At 39.6% G+C, this 18458-nt stretch overlaps 3 protein-coding genes across 6 annotated transcripts in view; 1 reads left to right on the top strand and 2 right to left on the bottom strand.

Moving 5' to 3' along the window:
- The window catches only part of LOC133841307 (uncharacterized), a 95004-nt gene that overhangs the window by 73407 nt on the left and 3139 nt on the right, over positions 1 to 18458 (bottom strand). The gene's annotated exons all lie outside the window — the stretch shown is intronic.
- Positions 2850 to 4936, bottom strand: LOC133841714 (succinate dehydrogenase [ubiquinone] flavoprotein subunit, mitochondrial). Its single transcript, XM_062274400.1, has one exon. It carries the CDS (start codon positions 4874 to 4876, stop codon positions 2930 to 2932), a length of 1947 nt encoding a protein of 648 aa, XP_062130384.1. The 5' UTR covers positions 4877 to 4936; the 3' UTR covers positions 2850 to 2929.
- Positions 7219 to 18305, top strand: LOC133841713 (T-related protein). 4 transcript variants are annotated; one of them, XM_062274396.1, is made up of 8 exons: positions 7220 to 7552; positions 7644 to 8789; positions 13358 to 13697; positions 14623 to 14743; positions 15556 to 15699; positions 15760 to 16570; positions 17164 to 17527; positions 17619 to 18304. In XM_062274396.1, the coding sequence occupies exons 3-8, from the start codon at positions 13363 to 13365 to the stop codon at positions 17905 to 17907; spliced, it is 2064 nt and encodes a 687-aa protein (XP_062130380.1). In that variant the 5' UTR covers positions 7220 to 7552; positions 7644 to 8789; positions 13358 to 13362; the 3' UTR covers positions 17908 to 18304. The 4 variants fall into 4 exon arrangements, with proteins under 4 accessions (XP_062130383.1, XP_062130380.1, XP_062130381.1 ...); XM_062274399.1 differs by having other exon boundaries at positions 7219 to 8789; positions 17584 to 17747; XM_062274397.1 differs by having other exon boundaries at positions 7220 to 8789; positions 13361 to 13697; positions 17619 to 18305.

Here is an 18458-nt window from a genome sequence, read left to right on the forward strand (position 1 = left end):
CGTTCGCTGAAATTCAAATATATAATTCTATTTGTGCACATTTTTCGAGCATTTTCAATCGAATATTCAACATGAGTTTCACACTTTGTATGTAAGTTTTCAATTAACAACTACAAGTTCTTCAAAGAGTGTTTTCATTTTGTAACATTCTGTACTACAAATTGAATTCAAGCAATTCATGCTAATTAAATCAAGAAAGAGCCTTAAGTCGTTAGCAATTTAAATGTATATCGCTCCGCATATTAATATATGTATTCAGCTCAATCTGCCGTCCTCTCATAATTTTTCATGAAGGCAAAACTTTTTCGGTAAAAGTTTAGCAACAAGGGAGTCATTGGATTGCGGTGTACAGGGTATGCGAATAGCAGGTAGAGCCACAAAACAAAGCCGAAAACAAGTGTAAAACTAAATAAAACAAACAAACCAAATCCAAAATGATTTGCAGTTTCACATAACTGAAATAGTTTGTACAAAAATTTCCCTGCAAGCACCACACAAAATAAAGTTAAAGTTTCCAACTGTGGGCGTTTCAAAATCAACCTTGATTTGGGCAAAGCAGATGGCAAGGCGCCAAATGCCGCCCGATGCAAAGGTTGCAAAATTTACAACAACAAAAATTAAACCCGGAAAAGCGATAAAGCATGAGAAAGGGAGAGATAATAAATTGTAGCAAATCAATTTCAATAAACAATTCCTGGGTAAGCACAACTTGAATAAGAACTTATTTGAAATTGGAAATAAGAATTATAATTTATAAATTAGAAAAAATTGAAATGTTTATACAGTTTAGTAACTACTTTTTAAATATCTTCTGCAAAATGTTAAAGCACTTTATTTAATAAAAAAAATATATAGCATGTATTCTTCAAGATGCCAAATACATACATAGAACAATAATTAAGCTTAACAAATTGCAATCGAATGCCAAATAAGAAATAACAAACGTTCAAGCTAAAAATATGCAGGTTGCAGAATTTAAAAAAAAAAATTAAACTTGGAAAAGCGATAAAGCTTGAGAAATTTATAGATAATAAATAAATTGTAGCAAACCAATTCCAATAAAAAAAATTTTTGCGAAAGCAAAATTCGAATTCTTGTCTTAAAAATCTTTAGTTGTAACAACTTGCAAATATTTTTCTTTATAAATTCTAGAGTTCACAGCTTCAATTCATTTCGAAGAGAGGAAAAAAATTGAAATGCCAGCAAAAGGCATTCAGGGTTAACGCATTTCCATGTTTGCCAGGAACTAACCAACGAATTTTTGCTAGTTTCATTCTTTTCTTTTCTCTTCTTTTTTTTTTGTGTTTCGGTGCCCACATTTGATGGCCACTTTTTATGGAGCAAAGGCGGGAGGTAGGGACGAGAAATCGGGAGCTTAAAGGTGCCGCACATGGCATGGGAGGAATCATAAAAATAAATGAAAAAGGTCACTTTGTATTGGTTGTGAGACAATTTAACACAGGCAAATGTGTGTGCAACTGTAATTTTTGTGCCGTCGCCGTTGCCGTCAGCAGCAGTAGCAACAATTGTGGAAGCATCTTTCGCTCACACCCCGCAGCAGATACCGCACACAATGTACGTACATCTGTATGTGTGTTACTATGTGGTAGATACATACACAGTAAATAGTTTCGGCTTGGACTTGATGTTAAGCTATGGATGGGGCAAATTGTTGGGGTGGTATCATATTGCCCTTGTTGTGTTTGTGGGCAAAAGTATTTATGTAGCTTCTTGTTGTTGTTGGTTTTTCATTTGTTGTGTAGTGTATGCACACACACACAGACACACGCATATTCGCATAGATTGGCAGACAAACAAACAGATACGCAACAACACCAAAAACACCCACACATTTAATCCTTAACAAAGCCCACACACATGTGGCCAAATGAACATGTTAAGTTTTCAACAGCCATAAATTATTTCTTTAACAGGCTCTCTGCTGTTGTTGCTGCTTTTTTTTGTTTCTGTCCTACTCTGGTATATGTTAAACGATCCTAAATGAATATAATTTATTGTGGCCATTAGAACTGGTCATGGCAAGTGCCCTTATTCTATTTTATTCCGTCTGCCCAACAGACGCAAATGTAATCCATAATCTGAGCCAGGGGAGAAATATTTGGTGCAAGTATGACGAACGTGCTCTAAACTAAGATGTTCGGTAAGTAGCTTAGTAATAAAATTACAAAATATATAAACTATCAGTCAGTACTAAAAACTTACTTAAAATATATGAATAAAGCTGCATGACTCTTATAAGAAGCTGAAGTTGTTGAAGCTTGTAGCATTAGTGTAAGTCTTAAATTTAATATCTTGTATAAAATATAGAAATTATATTAGAAGTATTAAAATTAGAATAATATTTTGTATTTTATTAAAAACCTGCAGTCAAAATATTAATAGTACTCGACTGTGAGATACCTCTTACCCATTTTGAATAAAAGCAAGACAGTGCGGAATTATTATTAAAATATACTAAATAATATACCACCAAAATACTAAACTATACCGAAGTCCATATTTGGATATCGATTATATTTTCTAAATATACCATGGCGGCACAACGCTAAAATACCCTTCCACCTAATAGTAAAAAAGTAAAAATAGAAATATAACTATTATTAACTTTTTAATATTAAATAAAAAAGACTTCTAGAATCAAAATTCTTGAAGCAAGATTAATTTAAAATCAACTGTTAATTTAAAATCTATTTTTTTGTTTCAAGAATTGTTCTATCTAGAAATCTTGTTTTAAGATTGAAGAGTTGTCAAGCTCAAGATTTGTATTCTAATGTGTTGAACGTTTTTTCCTCAGCATAGTAAATTGCCTATCTCATCTTGAATAATACTTTTCACAACAATCTTTATTAATAGCCTGGCGTCGACAAATTAAATACAATTTAAAACACAAGCCTTGATGTCGTAGGTATTAGTAGGTGCGCGGAGCTGGAGGAATAGGTGCTACAGAGTCGTCCAATGTTTCGTCAATAACAGCACGATATCTTATGGTGGCACAACCCTCATCCCCCTCCAAAAAGGTCATGGTATGCTTACGCCAATGCTCCTCAAATGGTTTCTTCTTTTGTCCCTTCAGAGGTGCGCTGTAATCGAACTCATCCAGACGCGTCTTGAAATCCTCTCGGGCATGAGAGCCGCGTGACTCTTTCCGATTCTCCATGGCAGTGATAATGTGCACCGCATTAATAAGCATATTCTGCAGTTCCAATGTCTCAACGAGATCCGTGTTCCACACTAAAGTTCTGTCATGCACTTTGATATCCTTAAATTGCCTGTAGAGATCTTGGATCTTCTCAAGCCCCTCTTTGAGTAGTGCGCCCTCACGGAACACAGCCGCATGTGTGGTCATCGCACGCTGCAGTTGATCCCGCAGTTTGGCAGTTGGAATGCAGCCGTCGGCACTGCGCAACTTTTTAAAGTTATCCATTGTCTCCTCCGTCGCACTCTCGGGCACATCGGGTGGCGTGTCGCCTGGGCAGCTGTTCTCTGCAATGTCCAATGCGCAAGAGCGGCCAAAAATAATCAAATCGAGCAATGAATTGGCGCCCAAGCGATTAGCGCCGTGCACCGAAGCACAAGAAGTCTCGCCACAGGAGTAGAGTCCCTCGACGATGTGCGATTCGCTCTCCTCGTCCACGGTGACCACACGACCCATGAAATCGGTGGCGACGCCTCCCATATTATAGTGTACGGTGGGCAGCACTGGCACCGGATCCTTAGTCACATCGACCTTGGCAAATATCTTGGCAGTCTGCACAATGCCGGGCAAACGTTCGCGTATAATGTATGGATCAATGTGATGCAACTGCAGGTGAACATGATCCTTCAAAGGACCACAGCCATTGCCGGCCAGCACCTCCATGGTCATGGCACGAGCCACAACGTCACGCGAAGCCAAATCCTTGGCCTTAGGTGCATAGCGTTCCATAAAGCGTTCGCCCTTCGAGTTGATAAAGAATCCGCCCTCGCCACGCACGCCCTCAGTGATGAGACAACCTGCGCCATAAATGCCCGTCGGATGGAATTGCACAAACTCCATATCCATCAGCGGAAGCTTGGCTCGCGAGACCCAAGCATTGCCATCGCCAGTGCAAGTGTGACCGGCGGTTGTGGAGAAATAAACTCGACCACAGCCGCCGGCTGCGACAATCGTGTTCTTGGCAATGAACCGATGAAACGTGCCCTCATCCATGTTCCAGGCCAAGCAGCCCACGCAGGCGCCATCCGCCATGATCAAATCGAGCACAAAGTAATCCACAAAGTAATTGCACAGTTCACTATACTTCAAAGTCTGTCCATACAGCGTGTGGATAAGTGCATGGCCAGTGCGATCGGCCACCGCACAAGAGCGTGCAGCCACGCCTCCCTTGCCATAGTCCAAGGTCTGTCCGCCGAATGGCCGCTGATAGATCTTGCCATCCTTGGTGCGTGAGAAAGGCATGCCATACTGATCCAGCTCGTAGACAGCTTCTTCGGCCTCGCGGCACATGTAGTGAATGGCATTCTGATCACCCAGCCAGTCGCTGCCCTTGACGGTGTCATAGAAATGATACTTCCAGTCGTCCTTGTTCATGTTCGACAACGCTGCATTCACGCCCCCTTGGGCGGCCACCGTGTGCGAGCGTGTGGGGAAGAGTTTTGAGAGCATCGCAGTCTTGAAGCCTTTGCGAGTCAACTCGAAGCCAGCTCGCATTCCAGCACCACCAGCTCCAATCACAATCGCATCAAACTTGTGGTCACACATCTCGTAATCGGACTTGGAATGCGAAACCCGAGATGAGTGCAACAAGCGTGTGGAACGTTGCACGCTGCCAAAGAATGCGTTTCGACATATTGGTAGCATTTTTAATAGATGCATTGTGTGTATTATTTTTCAATATATTTATTTATGTGTTTTATTTTGCGTATTTCTAGTGGGTCAAAACAAGTTTTAATACTTTCGACAAACACCTCAAAGTAACTAGATTACACTATTATTTTATTTAATATGTCAACAGAAAATTGTAAATTTATTAATTTAAATAATAATAAATAAATAGGCTGAATTGTCATTAGAATTTTAACAGCAATCAATTTTCTTCAGTTTGACGTATTTGGTGAAAAAAGTTATACAATTAAAATTAGTACTAAAATGTCAACATAACTTTAATATAATTATTATTAGTATTAAGTTTATAGAGTTTTATCTGGCATTTCATTTGTAAATTCATCATTTTATATTGAGTTCCTTTTAAGTCAGTAATAAATTTTTCTATGTTATTTGATTCGTTGCAAATTAAATCATCATTTTTTTAAATTTTGAATTAAATCGAAAAAATTGTTTTATGTTGATATGTTAAATTTATATTCCGTAAAACGCTTAAGTCGCAGTTTAATTCTTGTAATCTTTTTATCATATTTAAGTTAAGGTTAAGTTGTCTGCATTTCTCCGACTCCAGTTGAAAACTCTCGACTCCGATGAGCTGAGATCACCTTGTTGTTTCAGCTGTTGTTTGTGAAGTAACACCATTTCTAATATTAGTTACCATCGCAGTGGCGTGGCAGTCGAACTCTTTACCATTGGACCAACTAAAAGCTACATATTTCCACGAAAAATCCTCCCAGCGGCAATCGACGCGAACACAAAGACGAAGCGACGGCAACAGTAACAGCAATAACAACAGCAACAACAACGGCAACGGCGTCGGTTGCAAACAGTTGATTGTGAGGGCAAACAGTGAACCATCATCGATGAGGGGCTGCTGCGGCGGGGTGGCAAATATCTATGTACGCGAAGAGTGTAGCAAACCCGTAGTAGTCGTAGTCTTGTAGTCGTAGTCGGCGTTCAGGCCATGCCCATGTCGAGCAGAGAGTAAACATACTTAAGCGAAACGAAAACACGAATTACACCGCTTTTTAGCCCGGCTCGGCCCGGCCAGACGAGGGCACAAGCGACATGCAATCCAAACAACGCAACCTAACTCATCGCCATATGCAAATGAGTCTGGCCCTGGTCTTCTCTATGGGCAAATAGAGTGGTACTACAAGCCGCCGCCAGGCATTAGGTAGGCAGATCCTAGGCACTGACAGGGCCAGAGAGCGAGAGGGGCGAGAGGTGAGAGGCAAGCGCAAGAAACGAAAGACTTGGAACACGAACTCTAACTCAAACTCTAACTCTAACACAAACTTAAACTTGAACTTGAGCTCTGTGCCATGGATATTCCCCGACGGCAATACTGCGTGCTACTACTAATTATTGCCCTCGGTCTGCCTGAAAGGACACTGCCGCCAATTGCCTGAACGAGCACAGGACGCACATACGAGCGTATGTTATGTGCACGCATTTCCGCGTGTTTGGTTTATGAGTTTACAACCTCTGCCTAATTGAGGCGGGGAAATTCGCTTAGGCCGGCCATAAACTCGAATTGTTTGCAAACACAAGCAGAAAGGATTTGCCATAAACTGGCACAAAACGTTCCTACAATACGGTGTGGTAAATATTTAGGGCAAGGTCGCGGCATAATGGATGCCGGCTTCCGCGTAGTCCGCGTGGCCACGAGGCACACATCGTCGAGAAGAACGCATAATAATAATGTCCTTTTTATGTTGCATATCCTTTCCACTGAAATAGGTTGCACACAAGTTTTTATTAATGAACTCTGGGTCCGATGAGAACTCAACTGAATGAAGTGCTTAGACTCGATTCATCCGATATTCGTCTGCTAGATTAACTTCGCCTCACTGTCTATGCTCGACTCGAATCGAGTTACTTCACAGCACTTTTATCCATTTGATTTCTTTTTATTAAAATTTCATAGTTTGTTGATTCTTCTCATTTACTTCGTCGAGTTGTAGGCCTGCAGCCGTAGCTCTGTTTACCTTTCAGCGCCATAGTCTGATCAATATTTTTCTCCTCCAATCCCCTTCCCCAACTCTCCAACTCAGCCGGTCCATTGACACGCGGCGGCAACTTGAGAAAGAGCGAAACATCCAGCGAAACGTTTGACCAGGCGCGTGATCTTCAAAAACACGAACAAGTTATAAATAATTTCCAAATACCATAGAAACAAAAGTCATATTAATGTCTTGTAGACTTGCTTGCAATGATTTTCTTTCTAATATCACAAAGTTTGCTTTTGTTTTTTAGGTAGTTAAAATCTGAACCGGATTCAGGAAAGCCTGGCATTTTTTAATTTGGTTTTTACTACAAATAATACAGATAAAAAGCTATATATTTAATTGTTATATTTCATATTTAAACTCAGAATTTTTTATAACATAAAATCAAAATGCGGAGCTGTATTTTACTTATTTACTTCACATTTTAAAATTGTATTTTTCTTTCAATTAAATTTGTGCCACGGATAATCAATGAAAACAGTTCTCAACTCGACAGGCAAATGCAATCAATATGTGTGAAATCTGAAATCGGTGTTGCTCCCATTGAATTGAAGAAGAGTAAATTCATTTGCAAATACTCAATTGAATGACACTCACTGGAGTTGTAAACATGTTAGCATATCATAACCAAATCAAATTGGGTGCAAAATTTCAGGTGATGTAGTATTTTAACCTCACTATTCAAGCTTCAATCTATATGTATATTTTTTAGGACTTGGCTTGGTTTTGTGGTTAAATGTTTACAGCTCAAAATTCAACTGAAAAATTAAAAAAAAAAAAACTAGAAAAAAATATAAAAACGTGTAGAGAAAAATGCTGGAAGCGGCAAACCAGTTTTAGGTACAGACAACAGGCCAACAACAAACAAACAAAAATCGCCGTGGAAAAAATATACAAAGTTTTAATTGGTTGCGCAAACAAAAGCACAAAACGAGCGTCTAAACAAATCGAATCCACTCAGACATCGGTTCACTATGTAGGTCCGCAGCAAAAGTTGTACACACGGCTCTCTATCATAATCTCTGCAAACACTTTGCATTTAATCACTGGCGCATGCAAAGCTCGTCGAGGAGGAACTCCTCAGGATATGATTGTTGCCTAAGGCCCACTTCGTAGTCTCAGTGTTAGGAGGTCAGTCATCGATCACGTTCGAACACATTGAACGAGCAACTGCCCCGTTCTCATGAATGATATTCAAAACTCAAGACTAAGACCTAAAAACCGGAATCTGCGTCTTCTACCTGCTGCACACTGTACTGTGTGTGCGAGCGAGAGAGCGTGCGCTCGCCTTCTCACACTTGAACTGTTAGAAGGTGTGGCTAAGCGATCGATACGTTGCGCTTCACAGGGCGCAAGAGCGAGCGAGATGGCCAGATTGCGGCATGTGACGTGTATCGACAATGGCTGAGAAAGAGTTGAATCAGCCATTGAGCCAAGCGGGCAAACAATATGGCTTGGCCAGCACAGCAGAGCAGGTTGGCCAAAGAGAAATAGAGGCAAGCATCGAGCAAGCGAGCATCGATTGTTAAAAGCAAGCGCGGCTTGTGATGGTTGAAAAAATTAGCACCGATCGTCGATCATTAGCTCGGGAACGGTGGCAACGCAAACAACGCAACGCACTCGATCGGCGGCCCGAAATTCGACAACGAATTTAACGACGGCAACTCGCAAGATTCCCAACTAACATCGGTGATAGAGTTGATACTCTATAACATAAAATATACTTTTGACATCGCCAAAAACATTCGTGAAAAGAAAATTGATTATTGTGTCTAGTGTGTGCTCAAGTGTGTGATCTGCAGATCACAAATATTAACAAATTGATCTGATTACTTAAAGGATTACTAAATTCAAAAGCAGCGGTGTAAACCTTGGAATATTCTTTTAAATAAGTAAGTTCAATTCAAGATTGTGGATTTAATACATTTACCAGAAACTTTTTAGGGCTACTCCAACTTTAATTTTTTATGAATTTAACTTAAATATGTAAAATAAAAATACAACATTCTTTTAAGTTATTTTCAACTATCCAAGATATACATTAATTTCTTAAGAACTTAGTAATATGGTAATTAACCATATGAAATATAATATTATAATTATTATTTTTCATATTTATGTTATGTTTCTAAGAAATTAATTCAAAGCTTGGCTAGTTAAAAAAAAACCTTTCTATAAATTTATCTCAGGATTTTATTTGAAAAATGAATAGATAAAGTATTTTAATGTAATGCAATGCATATAAAATAAATAATTGAATTATTTCTCATATTATTACTTTTTTCGAATTTCTACGTAGTCTAATAAAGAAATATCTCTTAATTTTTGAATCTCGACTTAAAACAATTAACGTTTTTTCAATTTTTTCTGGCTGTATAAGTAGATTAGAGAGAAAGTAATTAATTTCTTGACACATTTAAACTATGACATTATTTTTCATGACTGATATTGAGATTTCTTAGTTTAAAATCTGTAGAGAGAAAAGATATATGTATATTGGAAGATATATGTATATTCTCTAAGTCAACAATTGAATAAGTTTCTATTGAAAGTTTCTACTGCGAGGGAGCCTCTTAACGTATTCCATATTAAAATAGCTGTGCATTAAATTGATGCAATCAAATGATTGTGTTAGTTTTAATTATGCATAAACATATTGAGGTTTCACTAATCAAAATGTAGAATAAAAACAATATTTGTGTATGTGACTAATTAATCATTAATTATACAACACAGCTTACGACTGTCACAATTTATTACTACAAAACATATTAGATTAGATAATTTGTATTTGGGATAAATATGTTTATTTAACAAAGAGCTTATTAAACATATAAAAACAATATTCTGAATGCAGAGCAATAAATGTAAATGAGCCAAACTAATTTAGAAGTTAATCATGGGCATGACAATGCAGATTTCAGTTGGCATTCTGTGTGTGTTATTGTGGGTTTTATTATAATCATTTTATTTTATGCAAATTAACAATTGTCCAGCCTATTTAAACAAACGTGTGAAAATCAAACATTAAATCCAAATACTGTCCCAAAGCGCCAAAATTCACAAAACACAAAATTTGACACCCAAATCTATTCAACACTTCCCCCGGAAAAAAGAAACCCAGCAAGTGACAAAAACTCATATTAATGATCCTAATAATAACTCTAATAATATAAAACAGCAGCCCACGCGACTCGCAGCCTGAGCTGAACAAAAATGTTCACACGCAAATTAGGAGGGACATAAGAATTTGCTTGTGCCGCAGGCATTTTAATCGGCAACAACAAGCGAAACAGCGGGGACCAACACAATTGGCCAGCAAGAGAAGCAGCAGCAGCAACAGAAGCAGCAGAGCCAATTACGACGCATGTGAAAATTATCCTATTAAATGCGAATCAAAAGAGCCAAGGAATTTTCGCCCACACTTTAGCATTGCCTCAAGCCAATAACCCAACCCCCATCCCCCCTCCTGAGGCGACGAGCATCCCAGTTTAGTACTTGACAAATGCTTACTAATTAATTACAGTTTGTACAAAATTTTAGTAAGCATCTCATAAAGTGCGTCTATCAGCAGCAGCGTCGTTTGCTGCTTGCGAGAAGTGTGCAGAAAACAAAAGTGTGATAACTGCCACGCCCACTCGCTGTGTTATATTTTTTTCGAAAGGAGTTGACCCACGCGTAGCCCTTTCTGTGACACTCGTGATTATTGCGCCTGTGATACACAAACAGGCAGAGGGCTAAATTTAAATTGAGTTTATTTTTATGTAAACTGAAGTGTGAAATTTAGCAAATCTGTTTAATCGCCGTCGACGATAAGCTACCTACCACTGCCAATGGCAAAGCCAATGGCAATGCCACCCGCCAGCAAAGTCCTTAACAGGTGTGAACTCCTGTGTGCGCGTTGCACAAATTGTGAAATGTGAAATGCCAAATTATCGATACTTCGTGCCAATTTCCGAACAGGATACAAAGCTAAAAGTTTTGCAGCGGCAATTCAGCAGCAATAAAGATAAGCATTGAAGCCTGTCACAGACACGAATTTGCCAAGTGATTTTTTTGGTACTTTTTTGTATTTAGTCTATCTTGCGATTCATTCGAAAAGGTGTTGATAAAAATAAGCTTAAATACACAATGGGTGAGCGTGCGTAGCAAACACAATTTCCATATTATAAATGCCCTCAGTTAGAGTATTTGAAAATGGTCTGAGTAAACATCAAAGTCACGAAATCATTCAAAAATCAACAATCAGCAGCGAATGTATTTCGGAGGGAAAAAGTCCAACCCAAACCCAAACCGTCATGGCAGCCATCAAATGTTAAAGTTAAAGTACATAGGCACACACACGCGTCCACACACACACACACACAGAGAACGTGTACACACACTCACACACAGGCATGCGTAGTCAGACAACATACAAAAACAGCTTTTCATTAAGCCCCTCAGTGATGGAACGTTGTGCTCCACTGTGATATTCATACAGCATACAAGGCGAGAGCACACACAAAGCATGTATCACGAATTGAAATACGTCCAAAAACACACACATGCATAACATATATACACATATGGACATATAAAAATCAGCTTAGTTTGAATGGAAAATTTAATAACTTTCCCAAAAACTAATTTTAAAATAGAAATTTCTTTTCAGCAAGCAAGCAGAAACTTCAAAAGATGAATTAAAGTTTCAATGTGCGTAAGAAATTCGACTCATGAGAATCTGATAATACTTAATCATCTCGTTCATTTTAAATGCGTTTCGAGTGCATCGTCCTCTGCTTGATCAGCTGATTGAATCACGATCAGAGGAATTCCTGTTCTTTCAGTGGCAATAAATTAAATTTATGACAAATGGAAGACACATTTTACGGGCAACATTTTAATGCCTTGTTCAGGCCAACTATGGACGCATTCAATTGAATTTGACAAACAGTTTAATCAAAAGCCAACGAGGGTTTTGGGGATAGCAGAACAATATTCGAAATTATATAATCTTGCTCAATCTCCTCGCTCAAAATGGGGGAGAATGCTCTGGCCATTTGCCACTACAATGGTAAAAGGCGTCGGCATTTCGAGTCCAATTTCGTAGCACAATAAAAGTAAACAAAACAATTAATACATTTTGTTAATTTATGATTACAAAACATTGCGAGAAACACTTTCAGTGCCAGACCAGAATTTAGACATCACCAAGCAGATTTTAAGCGTTCTACCTTTTCTTCCTTTCCCGCTCCCACATTTACAATCCAAGAGTCTCAGGTTGAGGTAGCAAGCGATGAAGTAGTGGCAGCGGTTGCAGGCCCGGAGTAAACAGAGGTGTTTGTTGCTGTTGCCACGGCCATAAATAAAAAGGGTGCCCGCTGTTTATGGCCAGCCAGTCAGCCAACCAGCCAGCCAGTCAGCCAGCTAGCCAGCATCCAGCTTCATTTTGTTGGCCGAGGTTCAAGACCTGAGCATGAGTCGCAGTCGGTGTCGGTGTCGGAGTTGAAGTTTGAATTGGAGTCTCAGGCATGGCTAAAGTGTGCAATATAATTAAAAGCCGACAACAGACTTGGACGGGCATTCTTCTAATGCGCCTGGGACAGCGCTGTAAACGTATAAATAAAGTGCCGGCGGGTCAACCTTCTTTGATGTAAAACCCAACCAGTGCCAATCCCAATGCATGAACTCTGCATTCCAATAACTCGCATTTACTTTATATGCCAAGCGACTGCGTGAACTCCTCTACTACCTAACAAATAAACACAGCTATTGAAAATTATTGAGCCAGTTTAATTGCTGTAAAACTGTAATTAACTAAGGGCACTAAGAAATAGTTTGCATTCTTGTGTTATTAACTTATAATAATCTGTAGCTAATGAGGAAAGATTAATACAAATGTTTCAATTCTTTTTTTTTAATTTTTAGAGGACATATTTTGGATAATATTCAAATTTAATAAGATCATTTTCATTATAGTTTTTTTAAACTTATGTTAATGTGTAGTTGTTCCGCGCAGTAGTAAAAAAAACTCATTTGATTCTCTTCTTAGGCTGTATTTAAAATGTTGTAAGAAAATATGAATATGAAATAAAATTTCATCAAAATGCTCTCATCTCTTTTGATGCATTTCTCAAGATTACAGATTTAAATTTGTTGAAATCATTTGCAGTATAGTTTTATTAACTTACTCTAATGGGTAGTCAGTTAAAGCAAAAAATAAAAGAACATCAAAAAATAAAAGTTCAAGAATATTTAGTAAAAGATTGTTTTTTGTCTTATTATTAAAACTGAAACTACTTATATATTTTTTCGAAATTATAATTACTTTTGTAGTATAATAATGAAAACAGAAACAGTTCCTTTTTTATTACATTTAAGATTACAAATGGAAGTTGATTTTTTTATGACTCCCTTGCGAAACAGATGAGTTAATAAAGCCTTTCGCTAACCCATTTGCCGTGTTCTCTTTTTACAGCAGACATGACCACATCACATATCTTGTCCGCAGTGGATCCGACAACGGGACTTAATGGCAATGTGTCGGCGGCAGGAGGAGCTGGCGGTGGCTCGCCACAGCACGCCACGCACAATGGACACGGACACGGTGGAATGTCTGGTGTTGGCGGTGTGGTGGCCATGGCCTCGGGAGTCAGCGGCGGGGGTGTCGGAGGCAGTGGCAATGGACATCGCATTGCTGGCGGCGCTGGGAGCCCGAATGAACTGGATCGCAATCTGCGTGTCTCGCTGGACGATCGAGAGCTGTGGCTGCGCTTTCAGAATCTAACCAACGAGATGATCGTCACCAAGAACGGCAGGTGGGTTGTGAATCATTAGCTCGTTGCTTTGTGGCCCTTCTTCAGACACCCAAAACGTGTTAAATGGAAGTTAACGTGGCCAAAGACGATTGCGGCGCATTTTGTTTTCCTATGCAAATTGGCAATGAGGTTTTTTTTCTTTGCTCTTTTTTTTGCGCTTTTGTTTTTTTGCTGCAATGATTTTTCATTTGGTGCTGTTTGCACCTTATAATGAAGCGTTAACGTTTCTGTAGCTCTACATACAAATATATTCAGCTATATCTATGTGTATACCCCGATATATATACAGAGGTCTCTACGCGGTATTTATTTACATGCGAGCGTTTGTCGAAATAACTAAAAATATTTATTTACCCACATGTGTGTGTATGTGTGCGAAACGCGCTTAGAACTTGTACTTAAACGTTCCTTGCCCCGCTCTCTACCCCTCTCTCTCCCTCTCTCCCTCTGTCTCTGTCCCTCTGAGCACTCTACTCTCGGGGCAGGTGCTAATTAACGCGGCTCGGCAACAGCCGCCATCTTGTACTAATTGTTGTGGAACAGTGCGCGGACGGCGCGTTTCAATATTTGTCCGAAACCGACGACGTCGGCATCGGCATCGACAGAGAATTCAAGACGCGGAGAGAGAGAGACGAAATCCCAAGCAAGCAGAGGCCTCTTTAGAATCTGGGCAAGGGCAATGGCTAACACACACACACACACATATGTACTCATAGCAAAACAACAAAGTAGCAAAGCAAACTGAACAAATGGAAATGCTTTTCGGTTCGGACTCTTTGCCTTTGGCTCTGACTATCGGTGCATAGAATATTCATTTGCCTTTGACTGTTATATAACTGTTCAGTTGCCATTAACTTCACTACATCTCTCTTTCTCTTTCTTCTCTTTCGCTCGCTCTCTATCTTGCATCTGCTTCCCATTGCAGGCGAATGTTTCCGGTTGTGAAAATCAGCGCCTCCGGCTTGGATCCGGCTGCCATGTATACGGTTTTATTGGAGTTCGTGCAAGTGGACACCCATCGGTGGAAGTACGTCAACGGAGAATGGGTATGTCTGAGCAGTTTAAGATATATTAAACGAATTCAAGAGCAGCTCATAAAAACGATGACAAGATTTTCACATTCATTTCAATGTCATGATTTTTCATCCTCATCATGAATTCTTTTATTCATTTATTCTTGAATTAATGGTTAAATGAAAAACGAATAATTATTATATTCATGTTTGTCATTTCGTTAAATGAGTTGCTTTCAACATATTTTCTCTTTATTGACCACGTTTGTGCTGAAACAGATGTTTATGTTCTGTGCATTTAAATTGTTTTTTTCGAAGAACTCGATTGCAAAATATGAAAATTAATGCAAGCATTTAAACATGTCTGATTTGATTAACAGTCTGTGTCTATTAGCTAAAAATAGATTAATCTATTTTGGTGCTTATGAATATTAATTTAAAAAATTTGCTGCTAATAATTATTAACATAAATCACAGAAATTAGCAATGAAAAACATTAGCGATAAAATATAATTTATGAACAAATTTATTCAAAAGTCTTTTAATCTTCCAACACGATGAAATTATTTGTTGAATTTCTGACATTTGTTAATGTGTTGATATAATAATGAAGATTAATATGTTTGTACAATTTATAAACACTAAACTGTTTAATTAAACAAAATTCAAAGAAATTAAATATGAATTAAGTACATTTTTGTATTTCATAATTTAAATATCGGAATATTTTTCAATTACTTCTTGTCTTTTATTAGAAAGAAAATACTACGAAATTTAATATAGAATAAGTACATTTATCAGAATATATTTAATCATTTCTTGTCTCTTTTACAATATATCAACAGGTTCCCGGTGGCAAGGCAGAAGTTCCTCCCTCGAATCCAATTTACGTGCATCCGGAGTCTCCCAACTTCGGCGCACATTGGATGAAGGAGCCAATCTCATTTGCAAAGGTCAAGTTGACCAACAAGACCAATGGAAATGGACAAGTGAGTAACAACTTACTCAATTACGAAACTCCTATTTATAACTCCTATTTTATTTTATAGATCATGTTAAATTCGCTGCATAAATACGAACCGAGAGTACATCTCGTTCGCGTTGGTTCCGAGCAACGTCATGTGGTCACCTATCCGTTTCCGGAGACACAGTTCATCGCAGTGACTGCGTACCAGAACGAGGAGGTCACCTCGCTCAAGATCAAGTACAATCCCTTTGCCAAGGCCTTTCTCGATGCCAAGGAGCGTCCCGACACGCTCTATCCTCACGACACCCACTACGGCTGGTTGATCCCACCGCCCACACACTACACAAGCGCCACTGCAGTCGCTGCTCCACCACCGCCGCTGCCCATGAGCCAGAGCCACAGCCTGATGGCCCCTTCTCCCACATCCTCCTCCTCTCCGTCCGCCTCCTCGGCTGCCGCTGCGGGCAGCTGTGATCGCTACGGTCGCTCGCTGTCCACGCGCAGTGCGGCGCCTAATCGCAGCACACCTTATAGCCGACCTCGTGTGGTCTCCGCCGGTTCCAATGGCAGTGCGGGCAATGCCTCCTCCTCATCGCCGCAGCCACCGTCGGCACCGCAGACGCCCACCAGTCTGCAGTCCTCGATTGGCGCAGTCAGCAGCAGCGGCGGTGGCACCAACAGCAGCGCTGGCGGCGTCGCTAGCGTGGTCAGCAACAGCAGTAGTGGAGGAGGCTTCACCAGTTCCTATTCGCAGTCGAGCTTCATGCCCGTGGAAGCGTCGACTCCTTCAGTGTTCCCCTACCCGAGCAGCTGGCAGAGCAACAGCTACAATTGGAGTTCGAGCAGTGTGCCGGGTCCCATGCCCATCAACGTCTGCAGTCGCGGTCAAATCTGTAAGTTCCCAGCTACGACTCCATCTTATTTATTTATTTTTTTGATTGTTGACTTACTAACAACACTACCATCGAGTTGACCGTGGATAAAAAATAATAATTTTTGACCAGCATGCGTTAATCGGAAACTGCGAACAATTAATAAGACATTGGATAACTAATGAAGTAAACTAAAAATAAGTATATAGATAACATAACTAAATACTAAATACATAGATATTGTAATATTTAGAGATGCCACAGAAATCACATGTGATTTGGGAAATCACCAAAAGCCAAACCACTGTAAAAAGAGATTTGTGGCTCCTGAAAATTCAATCGAAGTGAAATTATTATCTGTGGCACCGCTGAAAACCTTTTAAGCTGAGGAATAGATTTACTAAAGCAAATCAGTGTTATTGAGATAATTCCCACTTAAAATACGGAACGGATTATGACAAGCGTAGTTAGTAGTTTTACTTGGAATGAAAAGAAGTAGAAAATTCCTAGAGGTTCTGAACGGAACAGCAGAACTAATTTGGTTTAGTAGTTTAAGGATTAAATTAATGGTTTAATGATTATATATAATCATACTCATTTTTCTTACTTTACAGCCACTCACAATTCGCCTTCTCCCACAAATGGTTCGCCAAGCTACACGACTCCCTCGCCTGGCTACACCATTCATCACCTGACTCCCCATAGCCATCAGTACAACATGTCGCAGTCGGATCTTTATGCCAGCGGATCGACAGCTGCCTCGAGTTCGCCTCAGACTTATATGGCTCCAGCACATCAAGTCTATCATCCCACGCCCACCTCGCCCAGTCATCAGCTGTACACAAATGTGCTGAATGCGCCCACAGCGCTGAGTTATCCGACCAGTGGCTGGCACAATGGATCTGGGGCGGAATACGGATTGTATCAGAATGCAGCGGCTGCCTATTATCAACCGGAGTATATACCACTTGAGATTGGGTAAGTGATCGATCGATTGTGGATCCATGATACATTCAATTAACACGCTAAAGTAGCTATCAATGATTGCACACACTCTCCGACTATGCAGCTATGCCACACACCCGCTGGAGCCTGTGGACGTCAGCAAATCGTTGGAGTCACAGCAGCCACAGCAGTCCGCCATGGAGCACAACTCGGTCATCACATTGGAGTGCGCCAGCACGCTAAAGTCTGCTGCTCACCATCACAACGAGATCAAATTGGAATCCCTGGAGCAGAGCGTGGCCAGTGTCGCAGTTCCAGTGGCCAGTGCTGTGGCCACCGGCGTGCCCACGTCTGTAGTGCAGACAGCGGACACCTGGACACCGCTGACACCACCGCAAAGCACGCTGCAGTGAATCAGTCAATCAATCGATTGGCTGCCATTATCATCATCCCACAGCCCTTAGACGCATGACCATGATCCCTAAGCGAAAGCTACTTGACCCCGACCGCACAAGTTAGTTGTAAAGAATTCTATGATGTAGTTACTCCACTAAGTGTCGCGAGTGCGCGAGTATGACAAGTAATTGTAAATTTAGCAAAATGTTTCTTTTTAAACACTTATTTTATTGTAAACTTCCATTGTGGCCTTCCATTCTATTTCAATTAAATTACTATATAAATACTTACATTATTATTATACAAACAACATTCGATGAATATATTCAACATATTTTTAAATACAGTGAAATCTTTGTGGCCCTACTTCCAAAAGAGTTAAATATGTTTGAAAATCAAAGCAAGTCTCGCGCAAAAGAGTTTCCAACTGATGGATGGGTGCGTTCTATAAAGTTGTCTGCTAAAAGAAGTCGCATCTATAAGTATATTCTAAAATTCTAACAAATATGTTAAATATTATTCAATATTTAATAAATAGTTCCTGCATTAAGATTTAATTGAAGTTATT

This window comes from Drosophila sulfurigaster, chromosome 3, assembly GCF_023558435.1.
Source record: "Drosophila sulfurigaster albostrigata strain 15112-1811.04 chromosome 3, ASM2355843v2, whole genome shotgun sequence".
Taxonomy (NCBI): Eukaryota; Metazoa; Arthropoda; class Insecta; order Diptera; family Drosophilidae; genus Drosophila; species Drosophila sulfurigaster.